Source organism: Schistocerca piceifrons, chromosome 5 (genome assembly GCF_021461385.2).
Source record: "Schistocerca piceifrons isolate TAMUIC-IGC-003096 chromosome 5, iqSchPice1.1, whole genome shotgun sequence".
NCBI classification, from domain to species: domain Eukaryota; kingdom Metazoa; phylum Arthropoda; class Insecta; order Orthoptera; family Acrididae; genus Schistocerca; species Schistocerca piceifrons.
The window spans coordinates 307,420,275-307,441,151 of NC_060142.1; the positions used below are offsets into that span (position 1 = coordinate 307,420,275).

The 20,877-nt window shown below is 42.7% G+C and overlaps 1 protein-coding gene across 1 annotated transcript in view; it reads right to left on the bottom strand.

Annotated features, from left to right (window-relative positions):
* LOC124798962 (neuronal acetylcholine receptor subunit alpha-7-like) overlaps positions 1-20,877 on the bottom strand; it is a 341,236-nt gene that overhangs the window by 35,302 nt on the left and 285,057 nt on the right. The window contains exons 7-8 of the mRNA XM_047262497.1: positions 18,831-18,917; positions 9,232-9,341 (exon numbers count right to left, since the gene is read on the bottom strand). Coding sequence (XP_047118453.1) covers positions 9,232-9,341; positions 18,831-18,917 — 197 coding nt within the window. The remainder of the gene's footprint in view (positions 1-9,231; positions 9,342-18,830; positions 18,918-20,877) is intronic.

The window sequence follows — 20,877 nt, forward strand, 5'->3', positions numbered from 1 at the left end:
CGAAGAAAAGATAATATTAGGTTCGTACGGAGGCATATAGACAGTCTTTTTCCCTTTGCTCCATTTGTCAATGGAACTGGGAAGGAAATGAATATCAGTGATACATAATACCTTCCGCCATAGCCACAAGGTGGCGTGCGGAGAACGGATGTAGTAGAGAGCCTGTATACAGAGAGAGTGGTCATAGGTGAAGTTGCCCGTGATTGGTTGATTATCTTGATTGGTTGATTTTTCTGCCAAACGTCTCTCGCACTTCCTATGTTTACCGTGCTTTTGAGTTGAACTTCAGAGGACTTTTGGAAACGATTAAAAGGTATTTGAATTATTGAGAGACTTGTTATGCGTTGTGCATGCATGTTCGATTTAGTTGTATAACGTTTTTTAGTACGTAATTAGCTTTTGCAATCTTACGTACGAGTTGAAATAATGAAGCTTTTTGTGATGAAGTCGGTAGGCCTACATGTTTGAAGTAAACACAGTAGTAATTGTACAGTATTGTTTTTGACATCTGTAATTCGTTCTGCGGCCGTTCGTAAACGATGCCAGGTTGTGCTGCATTTGGCTTTCCAATAAAGGCGAAGGTGGATTTCGCATGTTAGCATTTCCACGCATTGAAGAAAGACGAAAGTAGTGGGCAGTCGCAGTCAACAGGGCTGATATGAACAGGAGCCTTGTGGAAACCAACCAAGTACTCTTATCTATGCGCCGGCCGAAGTGGCCGTGCGGTTAAAGGCGCTGCAGTTTGGAACCGCAAGACCGCTACGGTCGCAGGTTCGAATCCTGCCTCGGGCATGAATGTTTGTGATGTCCTTAGGTTAGTTAGGTTTAACTAGTTCTAAGTTCTAGGGGAGTAATGACCTCAGCAGTTGAGTCGCATAGTGCTCAGAGCCATTTGAACCATTTTCTTATCTATGCGAAGTAAGTCGTTTTTGCTTTTTATTACATATAAAACAACTTGCAATATGAAACAGACCAGTAAATTGGCTGTGTGAAAAGTCTGAAGACGTGACAAGAAGTACTAATACGTCTCACACTTTTTGCATGTCACAAGTGAACAACTGCTTACGACTTTCATCCATCTGACGTAATACAGGCACTTCCGATACAGAACAAATGCTATACACTATATTTTTTTATTTACGTTACTTTCATTGCAATATGTATAGTAAACGAACCTTAAAGGAGATAAATGCAAGTAACGAATAATTTTTACAGCCAGTGTATCAAATTTTCCTTTGCTGTACGTAGTAGGCTACTATGAGTATATTATAGCTGTAAAGAAAGGCATTTAACGAATGATTTCGCCATATTGTCTTGTGGTTTTGATTCGGTGAGTGTGTACTCCACTACTGGCCATTCGGGAGTCCCGCCCGCAGTTTGGCAGAAAAATGGCCGCCGTATCGTCCGGTTGGCCACTCTCTCCCTATACAGGCTCTCTTGGATGTAGAGGTAGGTATGGGCTTAGAGTAATCAGTGTGTATTAGAAAGCGCATAGTAGTTACATTCGTACCTGTGTAGGCACAAGTCCTTAACAAGTGTACCAGTTTCAGGGGAAGAAGAGCACAGAACACGGACACAGTATTCAGACTACAGAATTGTTCTACTCATGATTGTGGAACAAAAGTCAGACTTAACGTACATGTGCTGTGAAAAATTAAAATAAAGACTGAAACAATATTTTCTAGCAGCGAATAAAGCTATACAATAATCGAAAAAGGTAACGAAGAGAAAGAGATAACGGAAATCAAAATGTTTAAAAAGGTAGTTAATGCATGCCTTTTAAATAATACGCAATACTTAAACACCATAACACAAATTGCAAAATGAAATGATAATTAAACAGACACACTAGCTGAAAACAGGCGTTCATATACTTCATTGGGGACATGTTGAAAATGTGTGCCCCGACCGGGACTCGAACCCGGGATCTTCTGCGAACGTCAGGAAATGTACCATATTGTCCGTTACAACTTGGCTAAAACTGACGTCAATGTATTTATTGATTCTGCAAATATTTGAGAATGCTTGCCTCACCGTCTATGTAACTGAAATACTACTATACCCTGTGTAAGAGAGACACAGAGAAAAAAAGGAATAGAAGCTCTTGAATGCTAGGGCTGTAGAAGATTGCTGAGTATTAGATGTAAAGATCGATTAAATAATGAAGAGATATTGAATCATATCGAGGGCAAAACTTGACTACAAGATGGACTAGTTAGCAGGTGCCAATGGATGTCGCTACAGCAGTTAAGCAGAGATGAAACGACTTACACAAGATATACTGGTGTGGGGAACTGCATCAAAACAGTTTTAGAACTAAAGACAACAACAACAACACTAGAAAAACATTTGATGTAACGAACTCTTGCTTCCAAGTGGCTCGTCACAAAGAAATTTGTTTGGCTTGTTACCCCAATTACCTTTGAGATTCTGTTGAAGTATGAATACCTGCATATTATTGGATACGTATATAACGTGGAATGTGTGCCAAGTTTATGCTGTTACCCATCAAGGAAGTAAGAACAAGAGAGTGAAATTTTCTTAGTTAAAGCAGGACAGTATTACTGAAGTCCGTCCCCGGTAGCTGAATGGTCAGAGTGCCGGATTGTCAGTCCTCTGGGCACGGGTTCGATTCCCGGCAGGGTCGGGGAATTTTTCCCGACCAGAGATCGGGTGTCGTGCTGGCCTCGTCACCCTCCTATCATCCTCATCGACTGCAGGTCGCCGAAGTGGCGTCAAATTGAAGGACCGGCACCTGGCGAACGGTCTGCCCGACGGGGGGCTCTAGGCATACGATTAAATAAAATAAAGTATTACTGAAGCACATGGGAGTATCAATACGAGCCAGCCGCTAGGTGCAAACATTGTGGCACGGTTAGTTGGTTACCAGGAGTGCAACAACACTTCTGTAGCTAAGTGTGAGCAGGCTTAGCGGAAAGGGTTAGACGAGTGCAGAGCAGACTGCCTTCGTTACTCTCATAACACTATGTAAGAAAAGCTAAGGGGGCTGCAACAGTACGCCTCAGGGGTTTGGCAAAGCTGTTAAGACACTGAAATTGCTTAAGCAAATGTAGCAGAACGGAAGACTACTGACAGCTCATAAAGAGCTATTCCGATTGGGTCATGTTGAATGACGTCAGAAATCAGAGCCTCTCCTCAACGCCATAAATACTCCACCTCGCTAGTCTAGAGTCGGTCAATCAGCAGGATCAGTGGCATTCATGTAGTTCACACTCGATCCTCTGATTTCTGTATTTGAACACCTTGTGTATGAGATTGTTTCAGTATCATCATACTCCTGCTACCTTACATGATGACCACCGATCTGTAGCCATGGATAATAGAAGCCAGCCTCCAGTACCAGCCACCATTGATGGACAGTCCAGAAGTCTACCAACACAGTTCCAGCCTGGGGTACAAACTGCTCTAAACTTCAGCATCACTTGGGTGAGGCGGGCTACCAAACCGGCGGGCCACACGATCAGCATTCAATACGATCTCATGGCATCCAGCATCATGGTCCATCTGATGGGACAATATGTGCAGTGACTAGGGAGGGACAGAGTACGCCCAGAACGGTGTGTGAGACACAACAAACATGCGCCGTGGTCACCGCGAGCACCGAGCAGGACTTATCACGGGGCTCGCCTTCCACACCACAGACGGCAACCCACTTACTAGAAGTCGCTGTTCGTGAGCAGAGGGCTGATGCAACGAGATACGGCAGCCTGAGCCAGCCATTGGGATCATCAAATTCCTCCGCTGCTTGCTGAGCCACCAGTCATCGCCAAAGATATGCCGACGAGGTGTATTCAAAGAAATAAATGAAGTAATATTTAATCCTGTTTTATTGCATCTGGCGACAGCACACAGATTCCTTGGCCTTCGTCCTGATAAACGGAGGGGTTTGCAGCCTGTGAGTGGGCGATCTCTGCAGTGGCTCACTGTACCAGCTGTTTAACAATGCTGTGAAATTCCCAATTAATTCATCGCCTTGAAAATTTAATTGTATAGTGTCTGTCCTGTCTCGTATTTTGTTTCTGGCGATGTTAGTAGCTAAATAAGCAGTGACACATCACAATCCTACGATTGTTGAGCTTGTTAGACACACCATAGTTCGGCGGTTCATGGTCTGCATTATTGTGTGCTGTAATATAAAAAGTTTATGGCGTTAATCTTTGTGTCGTAAAGTTCTCAGTACCTGTTTTTTGTACTTCTTGACGTAAGTCCTGACTGCTATAGACCTAGCTGAACTAAACTGAAGTCTGTTTTTAGAAGCGTCTAAAGCTTTTTTCGGTATTGATCAGCTTATTAGGAAGTTATGCAAACATTGTATATGTGGATTGCCGATAAGTGGCTTAAGTCATATCTTTCTGGCAGGAAATATATGGTGGAAATATGTCAAAATAAAAGTTACTTTTCCGAATACATGAAAGGCAGAAATTGAGTCTCTTATGACTATATGTTAGGCTCTCTGTTATTCTTAGTGTTCATAAATTATTTACTGTACCATTTGTCAACTACAGAGCCAGTATTTTTCACAGATGGTAATAGAATTTTTGCTAAAGAACACGATGAAGCTGATTTAGAGCAGAATGTCTTTGTGATAAATAAAGAAGCAGGAAGAAATTTCCATGATGGTAAATGAGAACAAAAGGAAATAGATGAGCCTTAGACATAAGACCAAAAACGAGAAGAACTATAATCCTAGAATTGTTGGGATGCAGTGCTGAAAAAATATTTTACACAAAGCTTCCACGAGTTTAGGTAGAATATTAAGGTAAGAAACATGTTAACCTACTGAACAAAAGCATGAGCAAATACGGTTGTGGCTTAACAGCGATCAAGAGCTGCTATAATACTGAAACAGTACTATGTACTTAAACTGCTACTGTACATAGTTATTACGTTATGGTGTGGTGTTCTGGGGAAATACAAGTGTTGCAAAACCATAATTTAAAATTCAAAAACTAGTAATGAGGATAATGAAAGGAGTTACCGGTACAGAATAATTCTGGAACAGTTTTAACGGATTAAAAATTTTGCCTGACCTGGAATATATACAATCTCATTCCTGTTTGTAAAGGTCATTCATTATGTTCATGAGGTAAGCAGTACCAATCGTTTAAGGAAGTTAGTTGTAACAGCGATCAGACTTCGTGCCAAATACCAATAACTCAAAACTTACACTGAGAAGAAATAACTGAACGAAAGACGTACACACGTCAAATAAAGTTTTGCATCACCCCGGTTCCCAGAACTCCTGAAGATAGACGTTGACTGTGGATATTGTATTACAGACACGGTCCCTTTGACTGTTCAGAGATGTCACTAAACCCGCTCAAAGATGTAAACTACCATGCATGACCAGCGCCTATTAGACGGAGGGGGTCCGACAGCCGATCAATTCCAGTAATTCCACCAGGAAGGAGGTACACGGCTCGTGTTGTCTGTAGTTCAACCATGCCTAGACGGTCAATACCGTGGTTCGATCGCGTCCGCATTGTTACTTTGTGCCAGGAAGGGCTCTCAACAAGGGAAATGTCCAGGCGTCTCTGAGTGAAACAAAGCGATGTTGTGCGGACAGAGAGACAGGAACCGTCGATGACGTGCCTCACTCAGGCCGCCCAAAGGCAACTACTGCCGTGGATGACCGCTACCTACGGATTATGGCTCGGAGGAACCCTGACAGCGACGCCACCATGTTGAATAATGCTTTTCGTGCAGCCACAGGACGTCGTGTTACGACTCAAACTGTACGCTGTAGGCTGCATGATGCGCAACTTCACTCCCGACGTCCATGGCGAGGTCCATCTTTGCGACCATGACACCAGGCAGCGTGGTACAGATGGGCCCAGCAACATGCCGAATGGACCGCTCAGGATTGGCATCACGTTCTCTTCACCGATGAGTGACGTATATGTCTTCAACCAGATAACCGTCGGAGACGTGTTTGGAGGCAACCCGGCCAGGCTGAACACCTTAGACACACTGTCCAGTGAGTGCAGCAAGGTGGAGGTTCCCTGCTGTTTTGCGGTGGCATTATGTGGGGCCGACGCACGCCGCTGGTGATCATGGAAGGCGCCGTAACGGCCATACGAAACGCGAATGCCATCCTCCGACCGATAGTGCAACCATATCGGCAGCATATTGGTGAGACATTCGTCTTCATGGACGACGATTCGCGCCTCCATCGTGCACATCTTGTGAATGACTTCCTTCAGGATAACGAATAGAGTGGCTAGCATGTTCTCCAGACATGAACCTTATCGAACATGCCTGGAATAGATTGAAAAGTTCTGTTTATGGACGACGTGACCCACCAGTCACTCTGAGGGATCTACGCCGAATCGCTATTGATGACCAACAGTGCCTTGATGAACTTGTGGGTAGTATGTCTGCATGCCAGCCAGCACAGAGATGAGGAAGTGGAAGAATATTATGAGAAAATACAAGAACTCATCGAGAAAGAAAATAGAAATGCTTGCATTATCATCATGGGGGACTCGAATGCAGTGGTGAGTGAAGGAAGAGATGAAGATACAGTAGGAAAATTAGGATTAGGAATAACAATTGAGAGAGGTGAACGACTAATTAGTTTCTGTAAAGAAAATTCATTAGCAGTGGGTAACACATTATTTGAACACCACAAAAGGAGACGTTACACATGGATATCAAAAATTTGAATAAGAAAGATATCAGCTGGACTACATCCTGATACAAAAAAGGTTTAGGAACTGTTTGAAGAATGCTAAAGCTTATCCAGGAGCGGATATAAATTCAGACCACAACCTAGTGTTGGGAGAAATACAAGTGAAGTTGAAAAAAGTCTGGAGAGGTAAAGCAAAGGAAAGACTAAACATAGATAGACTCAAAGAGGTAGGAAAGGCATCAGATTTGGAGAAGAGATTTATGGAAAAATGGCAAAGAGGTAGTGTTGATGAAAGTGTTAATGACAAGTGGATAAAAATGAGGGAAGGACTCATGGACTCTGCCAAAGAAGTACTAGGAATTAGACTATCCCAAAGCACCAGGAAAGAATGGATAACAGAAAACATGTTGAAAAAGATGTAAGGAAGTGGAAAAGTGTAGAAACTGAAGAAGGCAAAAAGAGGTACAGGAAACTGAATAATGAATTAAGAAGAGAAACTGAAGAAGCAAGAGAAAAATGGATGAAACAGAAATGCGACGAAATAGAGAAAATGGAGCGAGAGGGAAAGTATGAAATGATGTATAGACTAGCTAGTGAAATAGTTTTTGAACGTAAAAGAAAGAGGAATGACATGGAAATAGAAAGAGCGGATGGTACTCTAGCAGAGGGACCACAGGAGGTTTTGAACAGATGGCAAGAATATATTGAATGTCTGCATAAGGGGGATGAAATGCAAAGAGAAATTAAGGATGAAGAGGAGCAATATGTGCTGTAAGATGGAAAGGGATTTTTACCATCTTGGAAGCAGAAGTAGAAAAGGCGCTGAAGGAGATGAATAATAGGAAGGCATGTGGAATAAATGATTTGCCAGCAGAACTGTTGAAGAGTCTGGGAAACAAGGCAAGAAAAGAAATAGTCTACCTTTGTAACAAGATATATGACAAAGGGGAATGGCCTGAGGACTTCGCTGCAACAGCTACGATACCAATAGAGAAAAAGTGAAACACTAAAAATGTGAAGAGCACCGGACCATCAGTCTAATTTCTCATGCAGCTAAAGTCTTGCTGAGAGTGTTGAATAGAAGGTTACATGGCAAGCTGGATAGAGGGATTGCAGAGGAGCATTTCGGGTTTAGAAGAGGAAAAGGAACAAGAGATGCTTTTCGCCTGCTAAGAACTATAGGGGAAAGATATATGGAAAAGGGTAGAGAAATCTTTGCTGTTTTTATAGATTTAGAAAAGGCTTGTTCAGTGGAACAAGCTGATGGATATCTTGAAGAGGAAAGGAGTAGATTGGAAAGAGAGACGACTGATACAGAATCTATATTTACACCAGAAAGTAAGGATAAGGATTGGAAATGAAATGTCAGAAGGAAGCAGCATTGGCCGAGGTGTTAGACAAGGTTGTTGCCTTTCCCCACTGTTGTTTAACGTATACCTTGAAGAGATTATTGCGAAAAGCTTAGATGGGAAAAGAGGAATATGTATTGGTGGAAAGAGAATAGAATGTTTAAGATTTGCTGATGACATGGTATTAGTGGCAGAAAGTGAGCGGACAGTGAATAACATGCTCAAAGATCTGAATGAAGCTTGTGTGGAATATGGGATGCAAATAAAAACAGCAAAAACAAAGAGTATGGTCATCAGTACAAGACGCAGACTGTACAATATTAAAATAGGACAATCTACCATTAGCCAAGTAAGTGAATTTAAATATCTTGGAAGCACAATAGCTGAAGACTTGAGATGTCACCAGGAGGTGAAAACTCGAATTGCCGTAGCGAAGGAGGCATTCAACAGAAAGAGGAGACTCTTATGTGGCAAATTAGATAAAGGACTAAGGAAAAGACTTAGCAAATGTTTTGTCTGGAGTGTGGCAGTATATGGGGCGGAAACATGGACACTGAGACTAGAGGATGAAAAAAGGTTAGAAGCATTTGAGATGTGGATGTGGAGGAGAATGGAGAGAATAAGCTGGATGGAAAGAGTGAGTAATGAAAGAGTATTGGAAAGGTTTGGTGAGAGAAGACGTCTGCTGAAGGTTGTAAGAGAAAGGAAAAAGAACTTGTTGGGACATTCATTGAGAAGGGAGCGCTTGCTAGTAGATGCTTTGGAAGGACTGGTTTGTGTGAGAAGACTGAGAGGAAGAAGGAGATACAACATGATAGACGACATAAAGGGAGGAGGAAATTATGCAGACCTGAAAAGGATGGCAGAAGACTGGACAGCCTGGAGAACTACCATGCGAAAACCTGCCTTTAGGCAGAACACTGATGATGATGACATATCTCTTCTTGCTTTGTTAGGTATCATTAGTAAGCCGGTTTGATCGAGTACTGCTGTGAAATGCTTTTAACATTCGAGGAACACTGTTGAGTAGTGTTTTGGTATATTACGACGGTTATTAAACGAAATGATGGCCTAATAAAGATCTTGTGCAAACATTCCTTTTTTTACAACATGCGCTAAAAACTGATATACAACCAGACGTTTAAACTACGTTCATTCTTAAGCTATTGACACATGGAGAACAGAAGTACTTTTATTCTATTTAGTTTGATAATGAAGGAAGTGACATACCCACTGAGGCATCTCGTGAATATCTGCTGTTCGATGATGATAGTTGAGCACGACGACCGTTAGCACCACCGAAGAAGCCACCATGAACATGATACAGTTGAAGTATGTTCCTGAAAAGTCATCGGCAATAGTACATGTTCAGTTGTTCCAAGGGCGGGTGTCACTACAATGAGAAGTGTAAAAACGGCAGCTTGCTTGCAAACAAGGCCCTTGTGCATACAAAACTACGGTACTTCATGAGCCAAGAAACAACTACTGTGAACGCAACCAAATACATATCAGACAAAATATAAAGAAAAAAATAATGCACAACAAGAGATATAGACGTATACAAAATTTGATACTCGTAAAGTAGATAGGATTGTGGCTGCGAAGTTCAAATAACGTTCGGTGAAGAATACAAAAATTCTATAAGAAACTGGTGTGATACAAAAACTTTAAAAAATACTGCATAAACACTCTTTCATTTTAAAAAACTTTCAGGCACAATAGTAAATAAATTTCTAAGACTACATACTTGTCGTAGCCTCCTCAGAAAATTTATTTGTGATGTTGAGGATGTTCTCACATCACATGATTTCACATGTAAAGTATTTTAAAGAAGATAAAAATTAGAATGGGATGTATCTTTCCGTCGTTTAATAATCTCAAAGTACAAATTTAAATATATGGAAACTTTTAATAATCAATGAACATTTTTAGCAAATGAAACTAAGAGAATTCAATCGCGAGTTCGCAGTATAAATTTAATAAATTTCATTAAAATTGTTTTAAGCAACTTCTTTAAATTTATAGCAGTTAGTTACTAATGAATCATGCTTGCACGAAATCAGAAAGTCAAATTAACTAATATATATTAAATAGGTAATCCTATAGTTATAAGCAGAACCATCAGGCATTAATCTGAAAATGAGAATTCATTTCCAGAAAACAATGCTACAGCTGCAGCTCATACGAAAAGCCGAACTCAAACGTGATTCTAAGAATATATGCATATAAGTGATGCAGTACTCATTCCATTTATAAAAAATATATAAAAAAATAATTTTGCAAGGAGAAGTACTGTGTTTTTAATTGTGTTTTGTCTCTGTGACTATTTAAACTGAAAGTAAGGTGTAACTGTCCTTCGAGCTCTGTCTGGAATTAATAATTCTCTTTAAGCGTTTCTCTTTAAAATTTTTACCTTGAAGATTGTCCAAGCCATTCCGGGGATGGGTTTTATTGAGGTGTCGTTTAAATGCCTGGAGTTACGTGGCTTTCCTCTCCTTGCATGAACTTCGCGCTGAATGCACGACAAAATACATTTTAGGCTTTGTCCCTCGCACCTGTGTGATGCGCTTTTAAATATATGTTTATACAAATAAGTATTTATAGAAGTACTTAGTAAATCACAGTTTGTGTTAAAGGTTTTTTTTTTCTTATTAGGAGAGAAGTTGAGATAAGGCTTTAGGGCTGAAAGTTAGTGAGGAGGAAACGAGTGGAAGAAACAAAATACAAAAAACAAGAACCATACCAGAAATAACACAGAATATACGGCAGAAGTTTATAATTTAATTTAATACTTTTTAGTATAGAAAACGGGACAGAGTCAGTTGATACTTGGAGGTGGAGGTGGTTCCGGCGGACTGCAGTCCACACCCTCGCATCTTTGTGACTGTCGGAAAGAACTCCGCTCAGCTGTACTGATATCCCTACGGATGCGCTCGAGTAAAGTAGGAGTAAACACAAAGAAAAGCACAAGACAGGTTTAGGTTTCACATTTTAAGACTAACGTTCTTTTAATAAAAATGTACACTATCAAAAGGTTAGTCATACCCTCGGAGTGTGATTGGAGACGCTGTTCATCCCGTGCGCCAGGAGACGACGTCTGTCTGTCAACAGAGAGTGTGCACACAGAAGGCATCAATCAGGTCACAGGTCGGTCCAACGAGGCCGTGCCGTCTCATTTCGCTCTGGAATACCCTGCTTCGAATTTCTGTGCGTTTGTTACTGATGAACACATACTGGACATGCCGAACGCACACAGGGAGAGAAAAGGAGACGAATCTGTGAGATGTGCAATCAATGGTTCTTTTTACAGGAAAGGCATGCTTCCAATCTGTTTAATGGAAAAAAAGAAAAGAAAATGTACATTCAGGTTTTGCTTGATTGCAAGTCTCACGGTGATCCGCCGCGTCAAGGCACCCGTCTGAACTGGTCTCCAAGTACGCATCACATGTGAGGAGTATGGGGGAAGATTGCGATGTGTCAGAAAAAAAATAGAGTAACAAGATGTGGCTAAGTTTTAGAGTGGGTTTCTATCTGTCTAATAACTGCTGGATTCGAGATTCCTTTTTTTTTTTTCTCGCGTCTCGGTTTAGTCGTTTCGTGTTAGAGTGGTCATCTTTATCAGTTGGTGATTATAGGGCAGTAATTTTACAGGAAAGCTGCAACAGAACGAGGTAAGCAGCGGGTAGCAAAGGGGGCGCTCGGCGCAGACTGCATGCAGGCGGGCAGGGTTGGGGGTATGGGGGCGGGGGTACAGGCACGCTCGTCGCCAATCCCATTGCGCATCGCGACCAAGTCACTGCGCTGCACGTATGCTGTCGTTCGAGTCCATTTTTTTTTTTTTTACTTTCTCATTCTAGTTACATGATTTTAATTAGGGGAGCTACCATTGAATTAACAATTTTTTTTATTTTTAGGAAAATGAGTATTTTGTCAATTTACCCGGAAATAGTTCAGGCAATTTACTAGTGCTGCTCAGGAGAGCATGTCAAAAAACCGTGAGATCCGTGCACCATGCCATCCTCAGTCGTGTAAATACGGTTTGTGTTGTATGTGTCGGTAGTACTAAAATAGAGCTAAGTGACCAGACGATCTCCTGCTAGCACATCGTCTCAGCAGTTCCGTACACTACTATGCTGTTACACCCTCTCCCTCTGCCCCTCCCCTTCTACACACCACCTTCTTTCTCTGGATATTCATTTCGAATGACCCCACACACAACATAAATCTTGTTGTTGAGGCTGTAGGGACGCTGCGTCATCGGGTAGCGTCGCTAAAAATCTGCCATATTTCAACGAAACTATTGCTCGTGATGTCGACTGACCTCGAACAATACAATAGGCTGGTAGTTCTCTTGGCGAAACATGAAAGTGCCACATTCTGCGCGATAGTGTTGGGCAATCCGAGAACAGGCTAGTTATCTATTCCAACGTGTTCTCCACAACTGACGTCGAGCTTTCGAATATCACATCCGAAAACAAGACCTCATTTTTCGGAGCGACTACTGTCGCCAGCACTTAAGACTAAGACACTTGTTGATCGCTTTCGTAAAAGTTCTCGGTTCTCAGATTTATCGGGTGATCAAAAAGTCAGTATTGATTTGAAAACTTTATAAACCACGGAATAATGTAGATAGAGAGGTAAAAATTGACACACATGCTTGGAATGACATGGGGTTTTATTAGAACAAAAAAAGTTCACAAAATGTCCGACAGATAGCGCTGGACAGCAAAACGTCAGTGACTGCGCATGACAATCGTCATGCTTGGCCTCCCAGGTCCCCAGACTTCAGTCCGTACGATTATTGGCTTTGGGGTTACCTGAAGTCGCAATTGTATCGTGATCGACCGACATCTCTAGGGTTGCTGAAAGACAACATCCGACGCCAGTGCCTCACCATTACTCCGGACATGCTTTACAGTGCTGTTCACAACATTATTCCTCGACTACAGCTATTGTTGAGGAATTATGGTGGACATATTGACCATTTCCTGTAAAGAACATCATCTTTGCTTTGTCTTAATTTGTTATGCTAATTATTGCTATTCTGATCAGATGAAACGCCATCTATTGGACATTTTTTGAACTTTTGTATTTTTTTTTTTGGTTCTAATAAAACCCCATGTAATTCCAAGCATGTGTGTCAATTTGTACCTCTCTATCTACATTATTCCGTGATTTATTCAGTTTTCAAATTTATACTGACTTTTTGATCACCCGGTATTTTCGCTTACCCAGCTGCCTCTTACCGCGGAAATTCGGCCAATATCTCCTACTTATTTCATTGTTATACAAAAAAGGAAAGCTGCATTGGAAAATGTATAGAAACAATATTATTTGATCACGTTTCTTTTACAGTTGCGTTAATAAGACCGCACTGAATTTCGCTAAGAATTGTTCCATTGCGTCTCACAAGTGATTATGAAAACATAAACGAATAAAATATTTCGAATAACGGAAATATAATAACATGATTATCAGGCAGCATTCTGAGACTATAATAAGCGGAAGGTAATATGAAATCTCACATTAATGACGCGAACACAGAGATACACAGGCAAGAGCTGTACTGGCGGTTGAGACTGCAGCGTACAGTGGCCCTATCACCTAGGTTGTACTCTTGCAAGTTCACTGCCTTCGGCTGTGTATTCGATTCCTTTCGGTTCTCGAGTAAAAAACTCCGGAATCTGCCCATCACTACCGTGCAGTGTCTTGCTGAATACCGATATACACTGGTGTGCAAAACTTATAGACGTAAGAAACTTTCGCATGACTTGTCGGTGCCAAGAAACGTAGCTTGGTGGAGCTTGGACCTTACAGAGAAAGAACTGCCACAGAACAGTGTAGAAATCTGAGAGTAGAAAAATGAGATGACCAGAAATTACTCTTTTGTTCAAAGGCAATAATTGTCCCGAATTCACCGCAGTTCATGTCCGCCCCGATAGCTGAGTGGTCAGCGTGACGGATTGTCGTCGTACGGGCCTGGGTTCGATTCCCGGCTGGGGCGGGGATTTTCTCCGCACAGGGACTGGGTGTTGTGTTGTCTTCGTCATCATTTCATCCCCATCCGGGGCGCAAGTCGCCCAATGTGGCGGCCAATGTAATAAGACCTGCAACAAGGGGGCCGGACCTGCCCCGCAAGGGGCCTCCCGGCCAATGACGCCAAACGCTCATTTCCATTTCCATTACCGCAGTTCATGATGGTCCCTTGAACATTAAAAAAGGCGGGACATGGTTCTTAATAGGTTGTGTGGTCACCGCGGACGGCAGTGCACGCTCTGCAATGTGCTCCCATGCTGTCCATAAGATCGATAGTGACTTCTTGTAGTAGGGCTGTTGGCGACTGCTGGACGGTCGTTGATGCGTGCTGGAATTCGTTTCCTCAACGCATACCACAAGTGTTTGATGGGACTTAAGTCGGGGAAACGGACAGACTATTCCATTTCCCGAGCATCCTCTCATTCCAAGATCTCATTCACCTGCGCAGTTAGATATCGTTGTGCACTGTCATTCATAAAAATGAAATAAGGGCCAAATGCTCCCCCGAAAAGACTCTCTTGGGGAAGGAGTACAGTGGCACATTAACACTTGTAAGTAGCCTGTTTAGGTTTTTACCTTGGTAACGCCACGTAGCGCTCTATATGAAAGTCACTGACTGTGCTGTGTGAAGTCTGTGGCTGGTTTGCATTGTTGTTTGCTACTGTAGTGTTGGGAAGTTGGCTGTTAACAGCGCGTAGCGTTGCGCAGTTGGAGGTGAGCCACCAGCAGTGGTGGATGTGGGAAGTGAGATGACGGAGTTTTGAGAGCGGATGATCTGGACGTGTGTCCATCAGAGACAGTAAATTTGTAAGACTGGATGTCATGAACTTATATATATATATATATATATATATATATATATATATATATATATATATATATATATATAATGACTTTTGAACACTATTAAGGTAAATACATTGTTTGTTCTCTATCAAAATCTTTCATTTGCTAACTGTGCCTGTCAGTAGTTAGTGCCTTCAGTAGTTAGAATCTTTTATTTAGCTGGCAGTATTGGCGCTCGCTGTATTGCAGTAGTTCCAGTAACGAAGATTTTTGTGAGGTAAGTGATTCATGAAAGGTATAGGTTATTGTTAGTCAGGGCCATTCTTTTGTAGGGATTATTAAAAATCAGATTGCGTTGCGCTAAAAATATTGTGTGTCAGTTTAGTGATGATCAGAATAAGTAAAGAGAGTAATGTCTGAGTACGTTCAGTTTTGCTCAGCTGTTTGAAAAGCGAATAACGTAAGCGGTTTTCCAGCACAGTAGTTAAAAAAAATTTTTAAGGGGACGTTTCACACTGACCAGTGACTGTACCGTGTTCAAAGATTTGGAGGTCAGCACGCGCATACAACATTTTGCCACCCAACATCATAACACCTGCACCACGAAAAGGAACATGTTCGACAAAGTTCCCGGGTGCATTACATGTTCATATCTCTCGCCACCTGAAGGTACTTCGTCGAAAATGATCGTTTTGGTGGGCCAGGTGCTACGGTGTTGGGAGGAATAATGTCGCATGGGCGTATGGATCCCAAATCTTTGAACGACACACTCACTGATCGGCATTATTGTCACTGTATACCTCACCTATATCGTCTTTTCATGGTTGCATTTGGCCCTGACTTAATTTTTATGGGTGACAATGCATCGAACAGCGCAGGTGTGGGATGCATTTGGGAGACGGACTGCAGCAAGATCACACGCACCAGCGACTATCCAGCTATTATCGACTGCGCTGTTGAAGCAACGGAATGCGCTACCACAAGAACTCCTTACCAACTTCGAGGACCACATGCGAGCAGGTTGGAGAACACGCACTACCGTCCGTGGTCATCACACACCGTGTTAAGAACCAAGTCCCGTCTTTTGTAATGTCCAGGGGAGCACCACAAATCGCCGTGACTTCAGTGTAATTATTGTCTATGGAGAAAAGCATCATTTCTCTTCGTCTCATTGCGTTGGTTCTTTCAGTTACAATCTGTAATATAACAGTTCTTTCTATATATGGTCCAAGATTCATCGACCAGTGACACATTATGCGGAAGTTCCTTTCGTCCTAAACTTCCGCACCCCAGTGCAGATATGGATCTGCTATGCGCGAAGCGACGGTCTTTTATCCGGCACAGTCGTAACAGCGTGCTGCACAGAAAGACAGTGAAAACAGATCGGCAGGGCACTGATGTGAAGGCACCAAGCAGTGGCGTCTCCGTTGTGCTGCCGTGTAATGATTTAAGCGCGGCCAATGACAGGTCCCCAGCCTTGATCAGATGTGTGAGGCTGGTAATGAAATCATTACTCGCGTGAATTTGAAAAGCCTCATCGTGAAACCTACCTCAGAAAATTTAAATAGCAGAAAAGATTTTAGTGTGTCTGTAAGTGACTTTTTTCTCATCTTCTTTTTATATATCAGTCATGTACCCTATATTCAGACGCAGTTCGGTAACCGCTGATTTTTCCAGTTAACAATGTACAACACCAGTGTTCATCTTGACAACGTTCAACGAAAAATTGCCAACGTGGGCAAGAGAATCAGTCTTTCCGAACCATCTTCTTCTGGCTACTTATTTCAAAATTCAAAACGAAATTTGCTTAAAATCTGTTGCTCAGTTACTCTGACGTAAAATTTTAGGCAAACAACTCGACACTTTTTGGAAATGTTTCGGGTCGAGATGGCTCAGAATCTATGCTCCATCGAAATAGCGTAGAATTTCAGCTCCACCATTAGGTGCAGTGCCCGAGTGCCTCTGCACCAGGTATTACACAGAGAAAATCCTAAATAGCTTAATATTATTTTTAATTAGAATGAGATATAATCACTCATAATACGCAAGCCCGTTATACAGAAACTAGTATTTTCGTAGTAATAGCGTATATAATTTGCACGAGTCTTTATAACAAAGGGATTTCATTATAACAAGAGCTAGCAAATGTTCTGGGTACAGAAGACGTTAGTGTCCAGCGATTCCTGATTCAACAATTCTAACAGATCTTCCGGTCCCCAATTTTGACACGTTTATTACAGCCGCTATTAGAAATTTTCAATGCGGTTCAAATCTGGCGACTTTGCGTACCAGAACAGTTACGTCATTGCTGCTGGATATTCTAAATATTAAGTATACTTTTAGTCCAGTGGACGTGAGAGTTATCCTCCCTGAAGACATAACGGATTATATTAACTATCCTCATTAACATGACGGGATACAGGCAGAACTGTCGAGCAGTTGATCCAGTTCAGTGTACCCGTCACTTCATCATATAGCTCTTTTCACGTGTTTCGTGTGACAACATAAAATACTTTCCGTCCTTTAGTGTGTTTTTGGGCAACAAGTGAGTCAGCTGTAGATGCCCATGCGATGCCGTTTCCTTCCGAACTGTAGGTCGTAAATGGCTTGTGAAGGACCAGCGACGATCCTACCTCGCATTAGCAAAGACATTATTACATCCCTTCCCCCCTCCTCAGCACGTCACAATCCGTTACTGTCTGTTTATAGACCAAGAAATCTACTACTGCTCGGAAAGCCATAGGATAGTTCGAGGCGAAATACCTTCGGATCCTCTGAAATCCGCAACGTTCTTCACAGGTCGACATCTTGTGCGCCAAAAGGCCATCAGTAGTTCAAAATCCCCAGTCGCCTTCGCTCCAGACACCAACGGGTGCCTCCCAAAATCATTAGCGTCTACTCGCCAGATGAGTAATTTTACTACGGTGATTTATGCTTCTCCCTCTATAATTGCCGGTTAGCCATGGTCAGTCTTTTATTTCGCGAGAGTAACACTCGTGATTATTTAGATTCTCTGTCGTTTTCTTGTATGTTTATCCACAACTAGAGTACGCTCGTAGCCGCAATTTCTGGTGTTAGAAAACTAATGATTAAAGAAATGTTGGGTGTAATAAATTGGTCTAAGCCTACAGTTAGCACCAAAGAGGTGATGTGCCAGCTTCCCTGGAATAAGTGTAAGGTTTTCTTTTTGTGCGTCACTCTGTTTCCATCCATTACCAAATGGAAACGTAGATGTGGAACGCTATATTTTGTGAGGTACTTCGTCGCCATTTGCTGTGAACTAGGAGACGTTGCGGTATACCTGAGTCTGGTCACTACCGCTCGCGGTCAGTGTGAGAAACGTTAAGTGCCGTCAGCGACAAAACTGAAAGCAGCTAATGAACACAAGTTTTTTTTTAATGATGCATAGTCCAGGATTTTTTTAAAAATGTTTATTTAGAGAAAAGCGATCAGTATGTAGTGTGTGTTGTTGTCTTGCCCAAGGCGTTATCTGGCCATGCAGCGTTCAGTTCGCTTTTCAGTGTTGAGAATTGCATGGAACGCGATTCTGACCTATCAGGGGTACAGCGTCGGAAGTCTGAGGTAGCACGTTTGCCACCAGTAGGGAGAAAACTGTTAGCGACAGCAGGATTGTGACACCTGTAACAGACAGAACGACACTCAGGCAGGGGCACAAACTGGCTCGCTACTCAGCAACAACAAACAACATCCAACAAACTAAACAACAGTCTCCGGGCGGGCGGGGCAGGTAGGATGGCTCAGCTGGTAAACGTTGGCGGTGGTGGCGGGGTTAAGGCCCGTGGGGTGTACTCCACATACCGGCCAGGACAGAGAACCAAAAAGAGAAAGAAAATAAAAGGTTTACATACAGTCAAACAAACAACAACATCAACAACGGGAACTAGTAAAGAAAAGATTGTCTGAATGCTATCTTTGCCCCCTCCAACGATCCAAGTATCAGAAAGCAAACCACTGTCAGCCACTGAGACAGCAATCGGCATCACTACCTAACAGAGGGATGGCATCGGAGACTTGGGGGAGGGTCTCTGCCACGAGGTTCAGGAACACTGTCAACGAGAGCAAGATGGTCACCCCTGAAACAGAACAAGGGTTAATTGACACAGCTACCCGGGGCGCTGTGGCGCGCACTCCACACTCACTACATTTCGAGCAAAGTGCCTCGAATGGACCTCAGTTTAAGCGGCTCCCGTCCCGTCCCGTCCGGTGCGACGGAACGGCTTGTCTGTCAGCTCCGCGGAAGGTCGACGTGGCCTTCAGTGCCAATCTTAAACGTTCGTCGCCGCTTAAAATGAGTTCCAAGCATTCTGCATTTGGTAACAGACAAAAGAAATTACGATGATTTTTCATTAAAATGAAAATGGTGTGAAGAATCAAGCTACATGAAAATTAAAGTAAAAGTGTGAATGCTTTTTTTTCTTTTTTTTTCAATTCGGGGCTTTTGGCATTACTGTAGTACATATCAGCATTACGTATTACATTTTAATAATTTCTGTTTTTCTTCTTCTTTGCAATCAGCTCAGAAACTGATATCGAGAAATAGGTTACCAACGTACGTTGGAAAAGTAGTCAATTCTCGTATCAGTCGGCAGTTACATTTTCTTATATTAACAGGAGATATCACTTGTTTTCTCTATGCAGTTTCTTGCTCTTGCTTCTTTCTGTCCGAGATCTTCGCTTGCTGGAAGTTCCTGGCCAATACTCTTATTAGTGAGAGGCTAGCTGGAAGAAAAACGGAGGACAGGTACGACTGTTGCGAAGGCTTGGGTCTGTGGGGGGCTCCATAGCAACAGAACGATACACATACAGTTGGTTCTCCCATCTAACATGCGACACAGTGCTATCACTAAAACTAAAAAAAAAAAAAAAAATAGACACATCCACGGTGCATACAAGAGGCGGGCGGCGGGGTTGGCGCTTTGCTAGCGGGAGTCGGGGTGAGGGCGCGCAACAGAGACACACACGTGGACAGGACGGCCGTGCGGTCGCTCGGGCCTCCAAGTATCACCTCAGCCTCTGCCCGCGGCACGGAAAAAGGCGCAAAGCCGGCTCATACCTATCAGCGGCACGGCGTCTGACGTAGAGGGCATCTTTTCCGCCACTAGGTTGAGAAATACTGTTAACGAAAGGAGAATGGTGACCCCTGAAATCAAGATTTCAAGTTTTTTATCGTCTGCGCCCAACGTGCAAAAGGAAGCTTATTTTGTACTTGATGCGTGGCTCAAGGAAATTACAGACAGCGAAGGAACATTGTGAGACGTGTATGTACACTTTATACATATTCAGGCAGTGCTTACAGTTTGTTGAAAAATATGTAAATGACATGCTCTGCATAATACAAGGTAAATGTTCACAGACGATCACCAACAGGACGCTCGACGATTCTGCAAATTGTATTCTTCTGTCGCTTAAATATACAGGCTGTAACTAAATTCTCTTTACAGACATTGAGAACGTGTAGTGAGGACCAAACGGTTAATTTTAGCGTAGGAAGTCGTTTCCCGTTACACGCAAAATACCAAATCACACGTTCAAATCTCCCTCATTTTCGGCGCCACTGACTAGGGTATCACGTACGTCATTCACCGATCGGATATGCCATGCCCACTACAGGTTTGTTTACATGCTATACAGTTGAGCCCGCGATCTGCCCGGAGAGGTTTGTACCTTTGTTTACAATGTACACTAGTAATCATTCACCACAGTACAGATGCAAGGACGGAGCGAGGTGGCGCAGTGGTTAGCACACTGGACTCGCATTCGGGAGGACGACGGTTCAATCCCGCGTCGGGCCATCCTGATTTAGGTTTTCCGTGATTTCCCTAAATCGCTCCAGGCCAATGCCGGGATGGTTCCTTTGAAAGGGCACGGCCGGCTTCCTTCCCCGTCCTTCCCTAATCCGATGAGACCGATGACCTCACAGTTTGGTCTCTTCCCCCAAAAAAACCCAACCCAGCAGATGCAAGTCATACTTACATTTCATTCTTAGTGTGTTACTGTTGACCATGGTGAACAACCCGTTTGCAGAAGACGTCC